The sequence below is a fragment of the Populus nigra genome, chromosome 2 (genome assembly GCF_951802175.1).
Source record: "Populus nigra chromosome 2, ddPopNigr1.1, whole genome shotgun sequence".
In the NCBI taxonomy this organism is placed as follows: domain Eukaryota; kingdom Viridiplantae; phylum Streptophyta; class Magnoliopsida; order Malpighiales; family Salicaceae; genus Populus; species Populus nigra.
In genome coordinates this window covers 43,554,649-43,569,571 of record NC_084853.1, presented here as the reverse complement: position 1 = coordinate 43,569,571, position 14,923 = coordinate 43,554,649, and the positions used below count along the sequence as shown (strand labels likewise).

The following is a 14,923-nucleotide window of genomic DNA, read 5'->3' as shown; positions in this document are numbered from 1 at the left end:
ATAAAATTATATTTAACTAAACTCAGGTTAACTTATTACCGGTTTATATGCCGGTTTAATAAATTTGCTTGCAAGAGGCTCCCTCCCGAACTAAACAAACACTTAAATGTGTTTTTGACCGAAAAAACAAAAAAATAAAAATGAAACCGGCTATTATGAAATTTCAGGGGAGTGATTAACACGGCCTAGGCAACGCGTTTAATCAAACCTACCAACAAAAAGAAAAAACAATAGGTAAACCAGTTCGATAACGGTTGCCACACGGCGTTTTTATCATGTCTCCCTCCTAAAACGACAAGTACAACACATGCTTTCTCTCCATTTTCACATTTCCTGCTCCTCCTCTCTCTCTCTTTCTGCTGAAACCCTAAAAAGAAGCTTCAAATTATTTAGTTTGAAATGAATATTTGTAAAAATCTTTATGTAGTTATAGTTGTTTTAGCTTCAAGCTTTTGTTTTGGATCAGCTAGTGATATAGTGCACCAGGACGACGTCGCTCCAAAGCGGCCTGGCTGTGAAAATAATTTCGTTCTGGTAAAGCTTTGAGGAAAAATTCCTTACTTCACTTTAATTTTTATCTTCAAATCCTCTCTGTTGATTCTGTTTGGATGGTGAGAAAATTGGAGGAGAGGAAAATGAAGCAAATTGTTAACTTTTAGGCAGCTGATTTTTGCGATGAATTGTTAGTTCAATTTTGATGCGAAGTGGTGGTAACTGCATTAGTTTCGTTTGGATTGACTGAAGTGTTTATAATTTTTATTTTTTATTGTTATGATGATTTATGTTTGGTTGCTTAGCAAAGGAGGGAAAGTTGTACGCAGTTGATCGTTCAATTGATTTTTCAAAAATGAATAGTAGTTGTAGACTTTGAGAGGATATTCGCTTTATATGATTCCCATTTTTTTCTGTTTGAATATTACGAAATAATTGTTCCAAAAATAATTTGAAAATAAAAAATTAATTTTACATTTATCAGAGTTTTGTTCTGCTCGTTTGAGGATGGCTTATGCTCCTAACCGCTTCTGTATAATCTTTTCTTTTAATTGATGGAATCGTTTGTTATCTAAAAAGAATTAATGTCCATTTAGTTTTTCTTTTACTCATTCAATAGTGAAGGAGAAATTAAAAATGATTACTTGCATTTGTAAATGTCGTTTGATTTACCTGTTATTGAATTTTATTTTATAGGTCAAAGTACCAACTTATATTAATGGCGTAGAAGACATTGAGTATGTTGGTGTTGGTGCTCGTTTTGGCCTCACTTTGGAATCTAAGGAAAAACATGCGAATTTATCTATACTTGCTCTGGCTGACCCTCCTGATTGTTGCAGCAAACCCAGAAATAAGGTTTTTTTTAACTTCTGATCTATTTGTAGAGTTTATCTTGCTCAAATTTTAATTAATTGCTCAAAATAGTGTTCATTTATTCATTATTTTATAATTTGGACTTTCTTGCTGCCGGGTAGCTTTCAGGGGAGGTGATCTTGGCTCACCGAGGTAACTGTAGCTTCACAGCTAAGGCAAATGTTGCTGAAGATGCTGGTGCTTCAGCTATTCTTATCATAAACAACCGGACAGGTATTTGCTTGTGACATTTTGTCCGTCCTGTGTGTATCAATTCAAAACCCTCTCGATTGCCTTGCATGCCCACATGCTGCCATGCATTAGATCTCTTGGAGCTCAACACTAAAATAACTGATCTGTCTAGCTCTTTATGTTCTGTTTATGTTGATGTATACAAGTGTCACTGATCTCTCTCTCTCAACAGGCATCCATATTCTCATAATTGCTGTTATTCGTGTTATTTGTTCATTTGTGCTACTTCCAAAATGCATTTATTTTCTGCTGCTTTGACTCTGTAAAACTAAAACTCTCAGGAGAAACTCCACTTGTATTCTTATTCAATCGAAAATGTCTCTACAACAAAATCCTTTTTTTATTCAAAAAACGTAAAACAAATATTTTTAGAACATGCAAGTGCCACCTAAGTAAATTGTTGAACTTAAAATAGTTATGGCTTCTTTACGAACAAAAGTCAATACTGGTCATGTTTGCATTTTTGGTTTCATGATTTACTCTTGGAACTTTCTTCTGTAGAACTCTTCAAGATGGTTTGTGAAGTCAATGAAACTGATGTAAAGATTGGCATTGCTGCTGTCATGCTCCCACAAGATGCTGGTGCAAGCTTGGAAAAATATTTGACGAGCAGCTCCACAGGTTTGCATTTCTTAATATTCATTCATTCCCTTTTATCAGGAGCACAGTTGGATATGCCTTTTCATTTCTTCAGATGCAATTGTACATGAAATCAGTTGCATCGTTATTAAACCTTAATATGCAAACTTGGCATTTGTTTGAATGGGGCATTCATTTGTTTGCACTTCCATATGTTCCCTTCCTCAGTTAAAGTGCAGTTATACTCTCCACGACGTCCAGTGGTAGATGTTGCAGAAGTGTTCTTATGGCTCATGGCTGTTGGCACCATTTTATGTGCTTCTTATTGGTCCGCGTGGAGTGCTAGGGAAGCTGCTATAGAGCAGGATAAGCTATTAAAGGTCATTTTGGGCATCTAGACAAATAAATTTTTGCAATTCCTGTCGAGCATAATCCTTGGTGGTTTAGATCCCTGGTTTTTTCAAGTGATAAGCAATTGACATTGTGCTTGCAGGATGGTTCGGATGAATTTATAGATATGGATGGTGTTCGCTCTAGTGGTATTGTTAACATCAACACAGCATCTGCAATTCTCTTTGTCGTGATTGCTTCATGTTTCTTGATTATGCTTTACAAGCTTATGTCATACTGGTTTATTGAGGTTCTGGTGGTTCTGTTCTGCATTGGGGGAGTGGAGGTGGGTCAGCTACATTTTGATTCTTAATTCTTTTTTATCGATGTACCTGCCATCTTTATTTATTTTTTTAGACACAGGCATCCATATGTAAACTTGTATGCAAGGATTCTTGATTTTACTTGGTGTTATCCCCTATTTCTAACTTGCTTAAAAGTTTCAGGTTTTTCTAGGAGTTCCAATCACCCTTTTCTAGATCTATCTACTCTCCTTTTTAAATCTGCATTTTATTCTGAGATCTTATTGAGGTCTAATCAAATTTTGTCATTACACTAGCTTGCTATCATGATTATTTTTTTACTGGTTTCACATTTCAGTTTATGATTGTCACTGAAAGATAGGTCTAAACTGGTTGCAAAGGTCTCTTTTCATTCTTTATTTATTTTTTTCATTGTTCAAGCCTGTAATGTACTATATTCTACACTATACATTTTTAAAGGCATTAGTTCTTTGGAACTTGCGTTGTCTGAACACTTTTTAATCCATGTTTAGGACTAGAAGTGATGTATAGTGTTGTCAGAGAAGCAAATTTGATCAAAGGTCTCTAGGATTTCTGATTTGTGAGGCATCAAATTGTAGGAATTAATTAATTTGAAAATGTCCAATTGTGTTAATGAAAGCAATTCAATTTTTATCGAAGGGGAACCTTGCCTGATATGCCATGAAAAATTATTTTCAATGATGTTTGTCTTATTTCTTTCTCAATCATCAAATAGACAATTTATTGGTGAAACGTGGGGCAAGTCTAAGTGCCTAAGTTTCCATAAATCTTTCAAGCTTTGCTTCAATTTGTTGATTCAGATTGCATCATTCTGAAGTTTTTTTTACTGTGAATGTTGAACCTTGAAATCTCTTCATGCTTATAGGGCTTGCAAACTTGCTTGGTTGCTTTATTATCATGGTATGTGTATTCTTTTCCCTTTCTGCATTTTAATTCTCAACATAATTGTTTTGTGTTCGAATTTTTATCCGTGTGATGAGAATAAAAGGACAAGAAGCATGACTTCTTCAAACATTTTTTTATTTTCCTCTACTACTTGATTATGTTGGCACTCTATTGGGATTTTGTCTTGTTAGCTGAGCACCCGCACCCTAGCATTTTTATCATTCATTACTATGGGCTTGTCTCTTAATTATTTACTATTGGAACTGTATATGAAAAGAAAAATTAAAAGAACTCAGCGAGTCTTGATCTTTCCAGATCTTGGACTATTTTCTTAAGAGCTCATTTTACTGTACCCCTAATAGTTATGCATGTTGGTTCTAGAAAAATGATTATCTGTGTGACAGCCCTTCAGTGTTAACTTGCCACGGTGTTTACTGTTTCTTGATAAAATTAGTCTGAGGACCATCGATAATCATGGATTTATTTTTTTTAAAAATGTGGCAATTGCTTTATGCAACACTAAATGTGGCCAAACAACTGACTTTGGGATTTTTTTTTCCAGTACCTACAGTATAAGAATTATGTTATCCTCTTTCAGCAACATTACTTGTATTTTTTTGTTAGTTACTCTTCCATTCTTGTCTTTTACTACATTTGTTAAGTTCCTTTGTTTTTTCAAAGTTCCCGTGGAACATATAACTGACAGCTAACAATTATAGTTTCAGATGGTTTCAACCTGCTGGAGAATCATTTATTAAAGTTCCCTTCTTTGGAGCTGTCTCATATCTGACTTTGGCAGTCTCTCCTTTCTGCATAGCATTTGCTGTTGTTTGGGCAGTTTTCCGCCGTGTCTCCTTTGCTTGGATTGGTCAAGATATCCTTGTAAGACAATTTTTTTTCACTCCCATTCATCTTGCTGCTGTTCTCTTCATGCATACATAGTTTGTGAAGTTCCATGCCATAGAACACAACCACTAGGCTGCCTATGGTTTTAAATTGCTATCCTATATGGAAAGCATAATGTTTGTTTCCCCTCCCTTAAATAGATACCACCATCATCAAGCCAATAATCTCTCTACTAATAGCGAGCACAAATAAGTAGAAAAGGTGAATGGGCAATATCTTTAATGTCATGTCTAAATTGTACAAACTTGATTACAGTACTAGCAATAATATGGTTTAATGGTGACATTCAGAAGCATGTATAGAATTTGTAACTGAATATCAGATTTTACTAGTGAAGCACTAACATGAGTTAGTTAAAGATGTAACGCTTCCATTATTATGGAAGTATTTGCAATAGAATTAGTTTATTTGTCTTTGTACCTTCAAATGTTGAAGGTTCTAATTTGTTTTATCTTTTCCTCTTCACCTTCTCCATATCATTGCAAATTGATTGGAACAGGCCAACTGATATTTCTCCTTTTTTCTTGCATCAATCAGGGTATTGCTCTGATCATTACTGTTCTTCAGATTGTTCGTGTGCCCAATCTCAAGGTGATCAAAAAGTCATTCTATTAGTTTGTTTTCCCACTGCACAGTTCTAGTGCTACCTTATTTGTTTTCATTGATAGCCTTTTAATGTCATCTAGGTTTGGGTCTGTTCCTGTCATCATATTGTTATTTGTTGTTCTCATCTCCAGAAACATGCTTTTAATCCTTGTTACATCTAACTCCAGCTTAATACTATAAATTGCAAGAGGTCATATTCCATAGGAATGGGATATAACATCTTGGCCAAGTTAAAATTCATGATACAAAGAATTTGATGGCATATAAATCAATAACTAACACAAGTACATTATGCTAGAAGATCTTGATGTACTTGATAAATAGTGGTGAACAAATGCATTTTAACTACTATGATTCATTATTCAATATGCTGATTTTGATGCAGTTTCTTTTCTTCTGGTTTAAAAAATAATAATAATGGTCAGGTTGGAACAGTTCTTCTAAGTTGTGCCTTTTTGTATGACATCTTCTGGGTTTTTGTTTCCAAATGGTGGTTCAAGGAGAGTGTGATGATAGTGGTAAGTTGTGGTGAGGCCTGCTAAATGATCCTGGTAATGAATGTATATATTAATAGAAAATGCAAATCTTCACGTCTTTCCTCTTCTTACAGGTAGCTCGTGGTGATAAGAGTGGAGAGGATGGTATACCAATGCTACTGAAAATCCCACGGATGTTTGATCCTTGGGGTGGCTATAGCATAATTGGGTTTGGTGACATCATCTTACCAGGATTGCTTGTAGCTTTTTCATTGAGGTTTGAATCTTAATCCATATAACTAACTCAGCTGATGACAATGTCCCTTAATTCCCTTGAAAATGCAAGTATTCCATTTCTCCAGAAGTGACTATCATTGTTGTCAGCTTCCTTCTTGTCCTGCCTTTCTGGTTACCTGTAGCAGGCCTGAAATTGATAAGATTTCAGAATGGTATAGCCATGATTATGTAGAAACACTCATTCTTTAATTGGAAATTGCCTCTCTCTCTCTCTCTTTTTCCCTCTTAAGTTGTAAGGCCATGAAATTATTGTCAAACAAACCATATTTTGACCAGATGAAAGTGGAATGGGCTATGATGCTTGGCCCATGAACTATACAAGGCCTATTCTCGTCATAATACTTATGGATGTTTTTACTTTGATATGTTTTGACAGACTGGGATTTGATATGATGTTTTAACTGCTTGTAAGTTGAGTAGTGCTGGTCATTTTGCAGATATGATTGGCTTGCAAAGAAGAATCTTCGAGCCGGATACTTCTTGTGGGCAATGACTGCTTATGGTTTAGGTATGCCAAAAGCTAAAGTGGATGGACCTGGACACGTCACTGTGGTTCATAAGATAACTTTTAACATTGTAGTTCATTATGTGTTATTCAAGCATGGAAAGCTGGTAGTTAAAAGCAACTGATAGAAATTATGAATGGGATGCATCTATGAGCCGTATACAAGTATGTTTCACCACCTGTGCAAAAGGATTTTAGGAAATTATAGCATGCATTGAACTCTACTTGTGAGGAGGAGATAAAGAAAGACAACATAAAATTTCCATAGCTCTTACACACTCATTCATGTGTTGCCCACATTAAACTTGGATCATCACCACTGCTTAATAAGAGCTGCATCATGCGATGATGAAACATATAGAGGCAGTTGCAAACAGTTTTCATGTTTCGAAGGGGTTTCAAGTAGTGTGATATAGTTTGGCAACCTTAAATAAAAAAGACAAGATGTTCATATATTTCTGCACTATATACCACCAGAGATTAAGGCTACTGCAAGAGATCAAGGTCAATATCCAGTTAAGAATTTGTTGGTGTAAATTCTCCTAGGATGGATCATATAGTTTGAAACTAAGCATGGTTTATAGGAAACAAGTTTCTCTGAAGCAGTATATAAAAAATGAATGTTGCTTTGTGACTGACTTTGTGGGTGTTTTATGTTTTTGTAATTAATGACCGCCACCATCACTATCCACAATTTGTTAATGTGCAGGTCTCCTAATAACATACTTGGCTTTGAACATGATGGATGGGCATGGCCAGCCAGCTTTGCTTTACATTGTTCCATTCACCCTTGGTAAGTACTAAGCAGCAGCAACACAACCATTGGGTGAAGCCCATGGGTAATTCCCCTTTAGTGGAGAGGTTTATAGTTTAAAATAAGTTTCTACATCACCTCGCTCCAAGTGGAGGTCCAGAAATTACCCGTATTACTCTTGGCAAACAGTAGTGGCAATTGCTTTGCAAGCTTTCACTTGGGCCACGTAAGCATTTCCTTTGCATGCAAAAGTGCACCACCCTGGTTTGAAAATGTATTTAGGCCAGCTGAAGTTGAAGGACCCTAGGCAATTGCCAGCTGAAACTGGAGGGACCCTGAGCAGCCGAAATACCATCAGAGCATTTGCTCAAAACTCATCCCTTCCTTGACTAAATCAAGCATTGACATTTATCAATCAAGAATGAGTATTTGAAGTTCAAGGGATAACATGGAGCAAAATGCTTAAATGGTCTAGATCACCAAAAACCAAAAACAAAAAACAAATCAAGCATTGGCCTGTTTCGTATAGGGGAATTACAGAAATGGCCTCCTTAAGTGGCCATTCTTGTTTGTCTACATGATTCGCATGAGATTAATTCTTTAATCATGAATGCAGGTACGTTTCTGACGTTGGGAAGGCAACGAGGTGATCTCAAAACATTATGGACAATGGGAGAACCTGAAAGGCACTGCCCGCACATCCAATTTCAACCTCCTGGCTCACAATAATAAAATACAAGCATGTCTAGCTGTTCTGGTTTTAGTTTAGTATACACAAGGAGCTCGTAAATGTTACCTGTATAAGTTTTAGGAGAGCTTGTAATGTTTTTAGCCATTAACCGCCTGGGAACCGAAGTGTGAGTAAAATTAGCTTGACTAGTTGCGAAGGATCTTTATCTCCGCTCAGATTAGCAGCTGATCTCGTGCCGATATTGCATAATCGAACTACTTTAGTTCCCAGCGCTCTTAAACTTCCGCTTAGTCCAACATGTCTTGTTATTTATATTATCGTATAGACTTAATTTCATCACAAGAAGCCAATCTGGGAGTCGATTATTCAAGCATCGACTCTATCCCCCCCGAGTAGCACAACTTGGTGAGGCGTAAACTCACCCCCGGCTTAAGAACATGCAAGTCTGGCCTATTTAAACGGCATGCAGAATCATTCCTTTTTATTTCAGCATGATTTCCACTAGGATACTCGATTCAGCATTTACCGGTTAATATGAGTGTTCCAGAATTAAAAAGTTCAAAGATGCAAGTCATGACCAGAAATTGTTATCATCTATATCTTCCATCCCCCCCCCCCCCCCATCCCACGTTGTGGTTGCTATTCTACAACTATACAAAAAATACTTCTTAGAAGACTCCATGGCGCGCATCAACCTGTGCTCTATGGTCCATCATCTATGCACACCACAAAAAAGCCTAAAGCAATTACAACCATCAAAAATGTCATTCTGAGCAGAGGAATTTCTGCCAAATCATTGAACAGGTAAAAATATCTCTTCAAGTTCGGGAGTGTGTGTGTGTGAGAGAGAGAGAGAGAAGACGATTCTCAGCTGGGAAAGATGATCACTATTCCTTGACAAATAACATCACAGCCAGTTTCTTTCCATTAACAGACAGCACAACCACCCCACACCAGATAATAACAATTGAGCAGAGCTGGCTCATGGAACAGCTTTTGCATTTTTATTCCTTCTCTTAAAGTACAAATGTTGCCCCTACAATCAAATTGCCTCCTAAAAAGCACAGGCAATTCTTTCTACTTTTCCTTTTATGAAAAAAAGAATCAAAAAATAAATAGAAAAAGACTTACATGTGAATTCACATCAATGACAATGCAATCCTCTTTTTGTTGCCGTCAATGCTACCTGCATTAGGATCTGGTCAAAATTGTTCCAGCCATCGGCCGTCCGAGAGAGAATCCATACTGGAATATTCATTTCTGCCCAGGATCTGGTCCTCCCCATCCAAACAAATCATTTAATTAGTCACCGAGGAACATGATGATCATGGTGGCTATAATGGATTAAGGTTCAAGTAATGCTGCTGGCATTGTTTAATAAACATTTTAACAGATAATGCTTTATCCTATCTATCCATTAACAAACTATGGGAGCTCATTATTCAACTGAAACCTTAGGTTCCAGACATCTGCTCAAACATATTGGTTTTTCTGATTTCAGATGACAAACTCATGGTGCCCACTAAAAAGTACAAAGTCAGGTGAATTGAGATTTCAAGAATCACATTGTTGCAAGACTTGAACAAATGTCACTGGATAAAACAACCAAGTCAAGACAAGAACTTCCAATTTTCCAATCATGCAGACTAAAATGACAAGATTCTTAAGGAATATAGCAAACACAAAATGGTCCAAACCATGCATGTAATGGGTGGGAGTGGAAATTCACATGGAATACAGTTTGGGTAATACCATTAACTAACAATTTGAATCTCCGATCCCGCAAATCAAATTACAGGAAGAGGAAGAAACCAAATGCTAGCATTAAAGTAGGCAACTACCAATACACAAAGAATAGGACATTCCAGAGAACAAAATCACCACATGCAAGAGGAACTTTAAGTCACAAAGGAAAAGAGGGCATACTTGCATGTCCTTTCAAGGCACCATTGCCATTAACAGATAAATGTGTCAGTCTCCTCTCTTGACCCAAAGATAGAAGCTCCTGCATCCTTTCAGGCCAATCTGAATTTAGTATTCGAGCAAAATCTTCAACCTCCCTGGGGAAAAAAGATATTATGGAATACCAAACCTGAAAGTACTAATATTCATGTCAAATGCAACAAAATTAGGTCAAGACCATGGTATGGAGGAGAGTGCAAAGAAGGGTGTAATATTCTTTCCGATCCACAGTATTATCAACAGGAAATGACCATATGTGAAAGCTCAACCAGTAACATCATGTGGAATATTCAAAAGACTTAAAGGCTGCAATATGTAATCCAGAAGCTTCAAAATATAATACATACAAATAATTTGAATGCCCAAATAATTGCCATGGTAAGTTCTCATTGACCAAATATGAATCACATCATCTTACTTTTAAACAATGCTATTGAAGGCATGAACAAATACTGCTGGAAATGGTCAGTACGCAGACCACACAAACAAGTAGGTGATCTTTTAACTTCACATCACAATTGGTCAAGTGTAGAAAATGTGGAAAAAAGGAAAAACTAGCAAACATTATTTACCAAAATAGGAAAAGAGTACCCTGTTTTAAGATTAAATATATATATATATACACCAACACACACACACACACACGTGTGTGTGTGTGTGTGTGAGCATACAGTTTATAAAATACATTAATAATCCATGTCCAAGCTCACCTATCAATTTCTTCTTTTAAAGCTGGATCTATCTCATCATCAATATCAACATCATCAAACTCCACTGTAGGTGCAAAACTTTCACCTGCCGCATCTTGTAACTTTAATTTCTCACCAAGACTGGACTGTAATTCGCGATCGACCTCGGCATTATGGCATAGAGAACTAGCAGCGTTTGACTCCTGAGAAATTGTGACAAAAAAGAAGCTTGACTATTGCTGGAACCCATTACTTTAAAAGATAAGGGATGGGAAGATGGGAAGATGGGAACAAGGTGGCCCAACCTTTTTAGGCGTTTCAATGGCTTCATTTGAAGGGGCACACTTTTGCAGATCTTTTCTTTTTCTGTTCTTCTTTTTATTCTTGGAAGTTTTAATCCCTTTAGAATCTGAGAAGAAAATTTCTTGCCCCCAGTTAGGCCTTCAAGAGCATATGAAATAGATATATATATATATATATATAGACTAAAAGTCACTAAAAACAGACATACAATAATGTGTCAAAGGTATTGTTCTGATCATCTAAGCACACCAAGAAATTTACAACAGCAATTCATCGTTTGAAACTTGAAATGCTTTTATATATGCTTGGTAGTCACTAAATTATTTGCACTATCAGGTAGATTATACTGAATCTTTAACAAAAGTACAATTCCATACACCAATACTGTGCAACAAAAAATCCAGAAATAACTAGAAATTATATGAATAACACAGATGAAGAATCAAGTCCAGGTCCCTTTAAGAATATGATCAACCAAGAAAATTACAGCAATGCCAATCCCATAAAACTCAAATGTTCAATAAGAAGCTGCGTGCATTTCTATCAAGGTGTACCAGTACATATATCTTTATTACTTAAGTCCTGCCAAGCTCTCACACTCCTCTTTGCATTTGTTATCATCCAAATCAGACACCACTAACAAAAATGAAACAATCATTGGAGAACATAAAATTTCTTGCCCTGATTTTCTTGAACCTAGAAGTCTCTACTCATTCTATTCCAAATAGGAGTTGAAAGAACAAATTTCTAGATTGAAACATCCATTCTACTTATTTTCTTTTCAAGTAATGCCGTACAAACTACAAACAGATATTTCCTAGTTTTTATACTCTATGATATGGCATTGTCATATTCACTGGCAGGTTTGGGATTATATTATCAAACCTCAGCATTTACATCATGAAGATAGAAAATGGTTTAGGAATCAGGAGAAAGACAAGTTACAGTAGAACAAAACTTGAGCATACCTCCATCTCCTCCATTGATAAAAGACAAGAGGTCATCAACTGAGCGGTCATCCACATGCTCCTCTTCAGCATCAACATCCTGCAATGGAAGGCCCAACCCAATCACAATCCACAACTAGCAGTTTGATTAGGATTAAGACTGATGAAAGTATCAATACTCGAAGGAGAAAGTTTGGACAGAAAAGAAAACCTTTAGTTTCTCTCTCTCTTTTAGTTCTTTCCTCTTCTTTGCATACAACCGATTTAAAAGTCGGATCCGTGGATCATCAGTTGTGTTCTTCAAAGGCTCTAGCTTCTCTTCCTAAATCAGTGGGACCAAAGTTAAAATCACAGCGTGTATGAAAAAGTCATGCTACACACAGTTCTCACAAGTACCAGACACCTCTGTTAGATCATCAGGCAAATGAAATATCTCACGTATCTCCTCAGGGGTTTTCCCTTCAATGATTCGAGCAAGTGCGCGACTAGTAAGATCAACCAAAGGCTTTAACTGGAGGCTGTCAGCAGCAGAAGTCAACTCACAAAGCCTCTTTGTGTCCATTCGAACAAACTTCTCATCAAAAGACTTGCGTTCCTACACACAAGAAAAACACAACAGACTAGGGTAAGTTGTGCTACACCTATGCTATTTCATCTTCTAGAACTTTTATGAACTAGCAGCTCCCTGGACATGTAAATGATCGGTTCAAGTTTTCCCATTTAACATGTACTTCTGACATCAACTACTGAGAGCAAGAAACAAATGTAAAGCCAACAAACAGCATATGAGATGCCAGAAATGTGAAGAAACCTTGTTAGAGCGGCCAGCAACTTGATGAAATCTACAGTAATCAAGAATTAGGCTAAGCATGGCAGGACTGACTCGTTGAGGTAGAGATATAGCACAATTCTTAGAGGATCCCATTCCCTTTTGTATTACTTCCTGACATATCATAGGGCAAAACATGGCAACTTCTTGTTCCACTTGCTGAATTGCACCATCCGTGGTCTGTATCCAGATATATGATTTCATCATCTGACAACAGATAGCAGCATGGTTTGAGTCTTTTGAATAATTCCTCATTATAACACAGAATAGAGCCCCACAATAAAACAGGGACTTCAAGAAGAAGCTCGAATAAACAAGAGATCGTGGATCAACAATATAAAATCTTCTGTTATAGAAAGGGCTTAGAAAATACACAATGCTTTAACTCTCTTGTTTCTAACTTGAATAATATTAGTTGCAAAAGCTTAAAAAAGCAATGAAATGAGTTGGTATTCACCAATTCAGCATTGATCATGCAAAATTTACTACCATCATTCCAAGAATATGTTGCTGCCAAAAGAGAACATACAATTTACATCTACATGGACAGTTAAGGCCTACATTCCACGACTGATAACCAGTCAACTCAAACCAAACCATATGCCGTCCTAGTGGAAAGAGATAATTGCACATTATAAAACAGATATTTTCTCCATAAATGGCAGAGAACAAGTGCAGATAAAACTAATAAAAGCAGAAATTTAATTAGAATGTTGAAATTCTTTTAAGAAATTAAAAATAATAAGAAAAGCAAAAGGAGACAAACCTCAGGTTTAATAACAGCCATATCAACTTCTGACATTTGACAAACAATATCCAAAAGACGTATCTCCTTGGCTCGCAGTGCGGGGACGACTAGAAAACGCTGCGTTTAAAAGTTTCTAAAAATCTATAAAAACATCCAAGACTCCAGGTCCTCCATCAAATTGGAGAGGGAGAAAGAAACCTTCAAAGAGAAAAAAATTAACCTATCAGTTCTCAATCTCCAAAGACAGTTAAAATAAAATGCAGCAACATAAAACTAAACCCTAAATCAAAGAATAATAAGCTAACGGTTAGTTTATATGCATGTGCATGTAAATTAATGTACCTGAGAGGGGGATGGCAGAGGGAGAGGGGGGGGGAGATTTGGGAGTTGGCGGCGAAATCGGAAATGATAATAGTGCGTGCGTGCGTGCGTGAGTGAGTGAGGGAGGGAGGGAGGGAGGGAGGGGGGAGTGAATGAATTTTAATTTTTAGGTTTTGAGACAGAGAGATGGGGGGAGAGAGATTTGTTAAGAGAAAATTAAGATTGTGACTGCGAAACTTTGCGATTTATCTGAGTGAAAGTTGCGCGCCGTGTCGCCGTCTAAGCGTTCGTGTCCGGCAAAACGTCGCCGCACACGCGTTAACCCGTTTTTAGGATTGGTATTTTATGAAAAAATAAATAATTTTTTGGGTAAATTTTTTAAAAAAAAAACAAATCATACAAGTAATGCAGTTGAGCTCGGGAGATGCTGAGGATAGCTGATTTTGCTTGAAATTGAAAAAAAAAAACATTTATTCTTTCAAAAAAAAAAATACTATGATTGTTGAAAATTGAAGTCACGGGCATGCTTTACTCTCTCTCTCTCTCTCTCAAATATATATATATATATTACACAGCTGAATTACATGGATACTATTTGAAGGCAAAAAAGAATTAAAGGCTAAGACGGCTCTTGTGTAATTTCATTTTTTACATGTAGTATGATTGCTTCATTGTCTTTAAAATCAAGAAAATTAAAGGTTGAATCTGAGGGTATTTTACTATTTTTTTCTCTTGCTTTTTTGTTATACTTTAATTGGATTTAGAAAAAATTAGTATTTTTATAGATAAAAAAAAAGACAAAGTTACTGACACGTGCGAAGCATGCACCGATGAATAAACATCTTTTCTACCATTTGAACAATATATACAATGTTGTTCAGTGATCAAAATTTCTCAATCGTCGTGTCACTTGAAACGTTCAGTGAAGACAGAGCTTATTAGACAACATATATTTTTAAAATTCATATCAAGTTAGTTGAAAATTTTTCAATCCCAAATTACAAAGTAATCAAATTAAATTAGTTCACTCGAGTTATTATTGTCTGAATATTTTTTTATATTAAAAAAAAATGGCTGCTGCATAGAGTTGGCAAAAATATATAGTATAAGCCAAAAAGAAATGTATCCTGACAAAATAATATAAGGATATATAAA

The 14,923-nt window shown here is 36.2% G+C and overlaps 2 protein-coding genes across 5 annotated transcripts; one reads left to right on the top strand and one right to left on the bottom strand.

Moving 5' to 3' along the window:
* Positions 1-278: 278 nt before the first annotated feature.
* LOC133682393 (signal peptide peptidase-like 4) lies at positions 279-8,249 on the top strand. The gene is made up of 14 exons (XM_062105722.1): positions 279-534; positions 1,189-1,347; positions 1,467-1,578; positions 2,098-2,217; positions 2,404-2,555; positions 2,669-2,851; positions 3,715-3,749; positions 4,454-4,616; positions 5,178-5,231; positions 5,672-5,764; positions 5,857-5,999; positions 6,457-6,527; positions 7,234-7,317; positions 7,895-8,249. The coding sequence occupies exons 1-14, from the start codon at positions 400-402 to the stop codon at positions 8,005-8,007; spliced, it is 1,617 nt and encodes a 538-aa protein (XP_061961706.1). The 5' UTR covers positions 279-399; the 3' UTR covers positions 8,008-8,249.
* On the bottom strand, positions 5,790-14,279 carry LOC133682394 (SKP1-like protein 21). Of its 4 annotated transcripts, none has more exons than XR_009836682.1 (11): positions 13,790-14,279; positions 13,466-13,645; positions 12,682-12,906; positions 12,274-12,465; positions 12,082-12,192; positions 11,892-11,970; positions 10,926-11,029; positions 10,642-10,823; positions 9,896-10,029; positions 9,101-9,246; positions 5,790-6,135 (listed from the first exon to the last, which is right to left on the bottom strand). XR_009836682.1 is itself a non-coding variant. In XM_062105723.1 (10 exons), the coding sequence occupies exons 2-10, from the start codon at positions 13,499-13,501 to the stop codon at positions 9,224-9,226; spliced, it is 1,086 nt and encodes a 361-aa protein (XP_061961707.1). In that variant the 5' UTR covers positions 13,502-13,645; positions 13,790-14,279; the 3' UTR covers positions 8,834-9,223. The 4 variants fall into 4 exon arrangements, 2 of the variants coding, with proteins under 2 accessions (XP_061961707.1, XP_061961708.1); XR_009836681.1 differs by lacking the exon at positions 5,790-6,135 and adding an exon at positions 8,416-8,706; XM_062105723.1 differs by lacking the exon at positions 5,790-6,135 and having other exon boundaries at positions 8,834-9,246.
* Positions 14,280-14,923: the final 644 nt, after the last annotated feature.

Excerpts from the sequence above, each read along its gene's own strand:
- LOC133682393 (XM_062105722.1), top strand. The coding sequence starts at position 400 with ATGAATATTTGTAAAAATCTTTATGTAGTTATAGTTGTTTTAGCTTCA. Across the intron at positions 1,348-1,466 it reads GCAGCAAACCCAGAAATAAG|CTTTCAGGGGAGGTGATCTT; the intron begins GTTTTTTTTAAC and ends GCTGCCGGGTAG. Across the intron at positions 4,617-5,177 it reads GGATTGGTCAAGATATCCTT|GGTATTGCTCTGATCATTAC; the intron begins GTAAGACAATTT and ends TGCATCAATCAG.
- LOC133682394 (XM_062105723.1), bottom strand. The coding sequence starts at position 13,501 with ATGTCAGAAGTTGATATGGCTGTTATTAAACCTGAG. Across the intron at positions 12,907-13,465 it reads TGGCTGTTATTAAACCTGAG|ATGATGAAATCATATATCTG; the intron begins GTTTGTCTCCTT and ends ATCTGTTGTCAG. Across the intron at positions 12,193-12,273 it reads TGCCTGATGATCTAACAGAG|GAAGAGAAGCTAGAGCCTTT; the intron begins GTGTCTGGTACT and ends CCACTGATTTAG.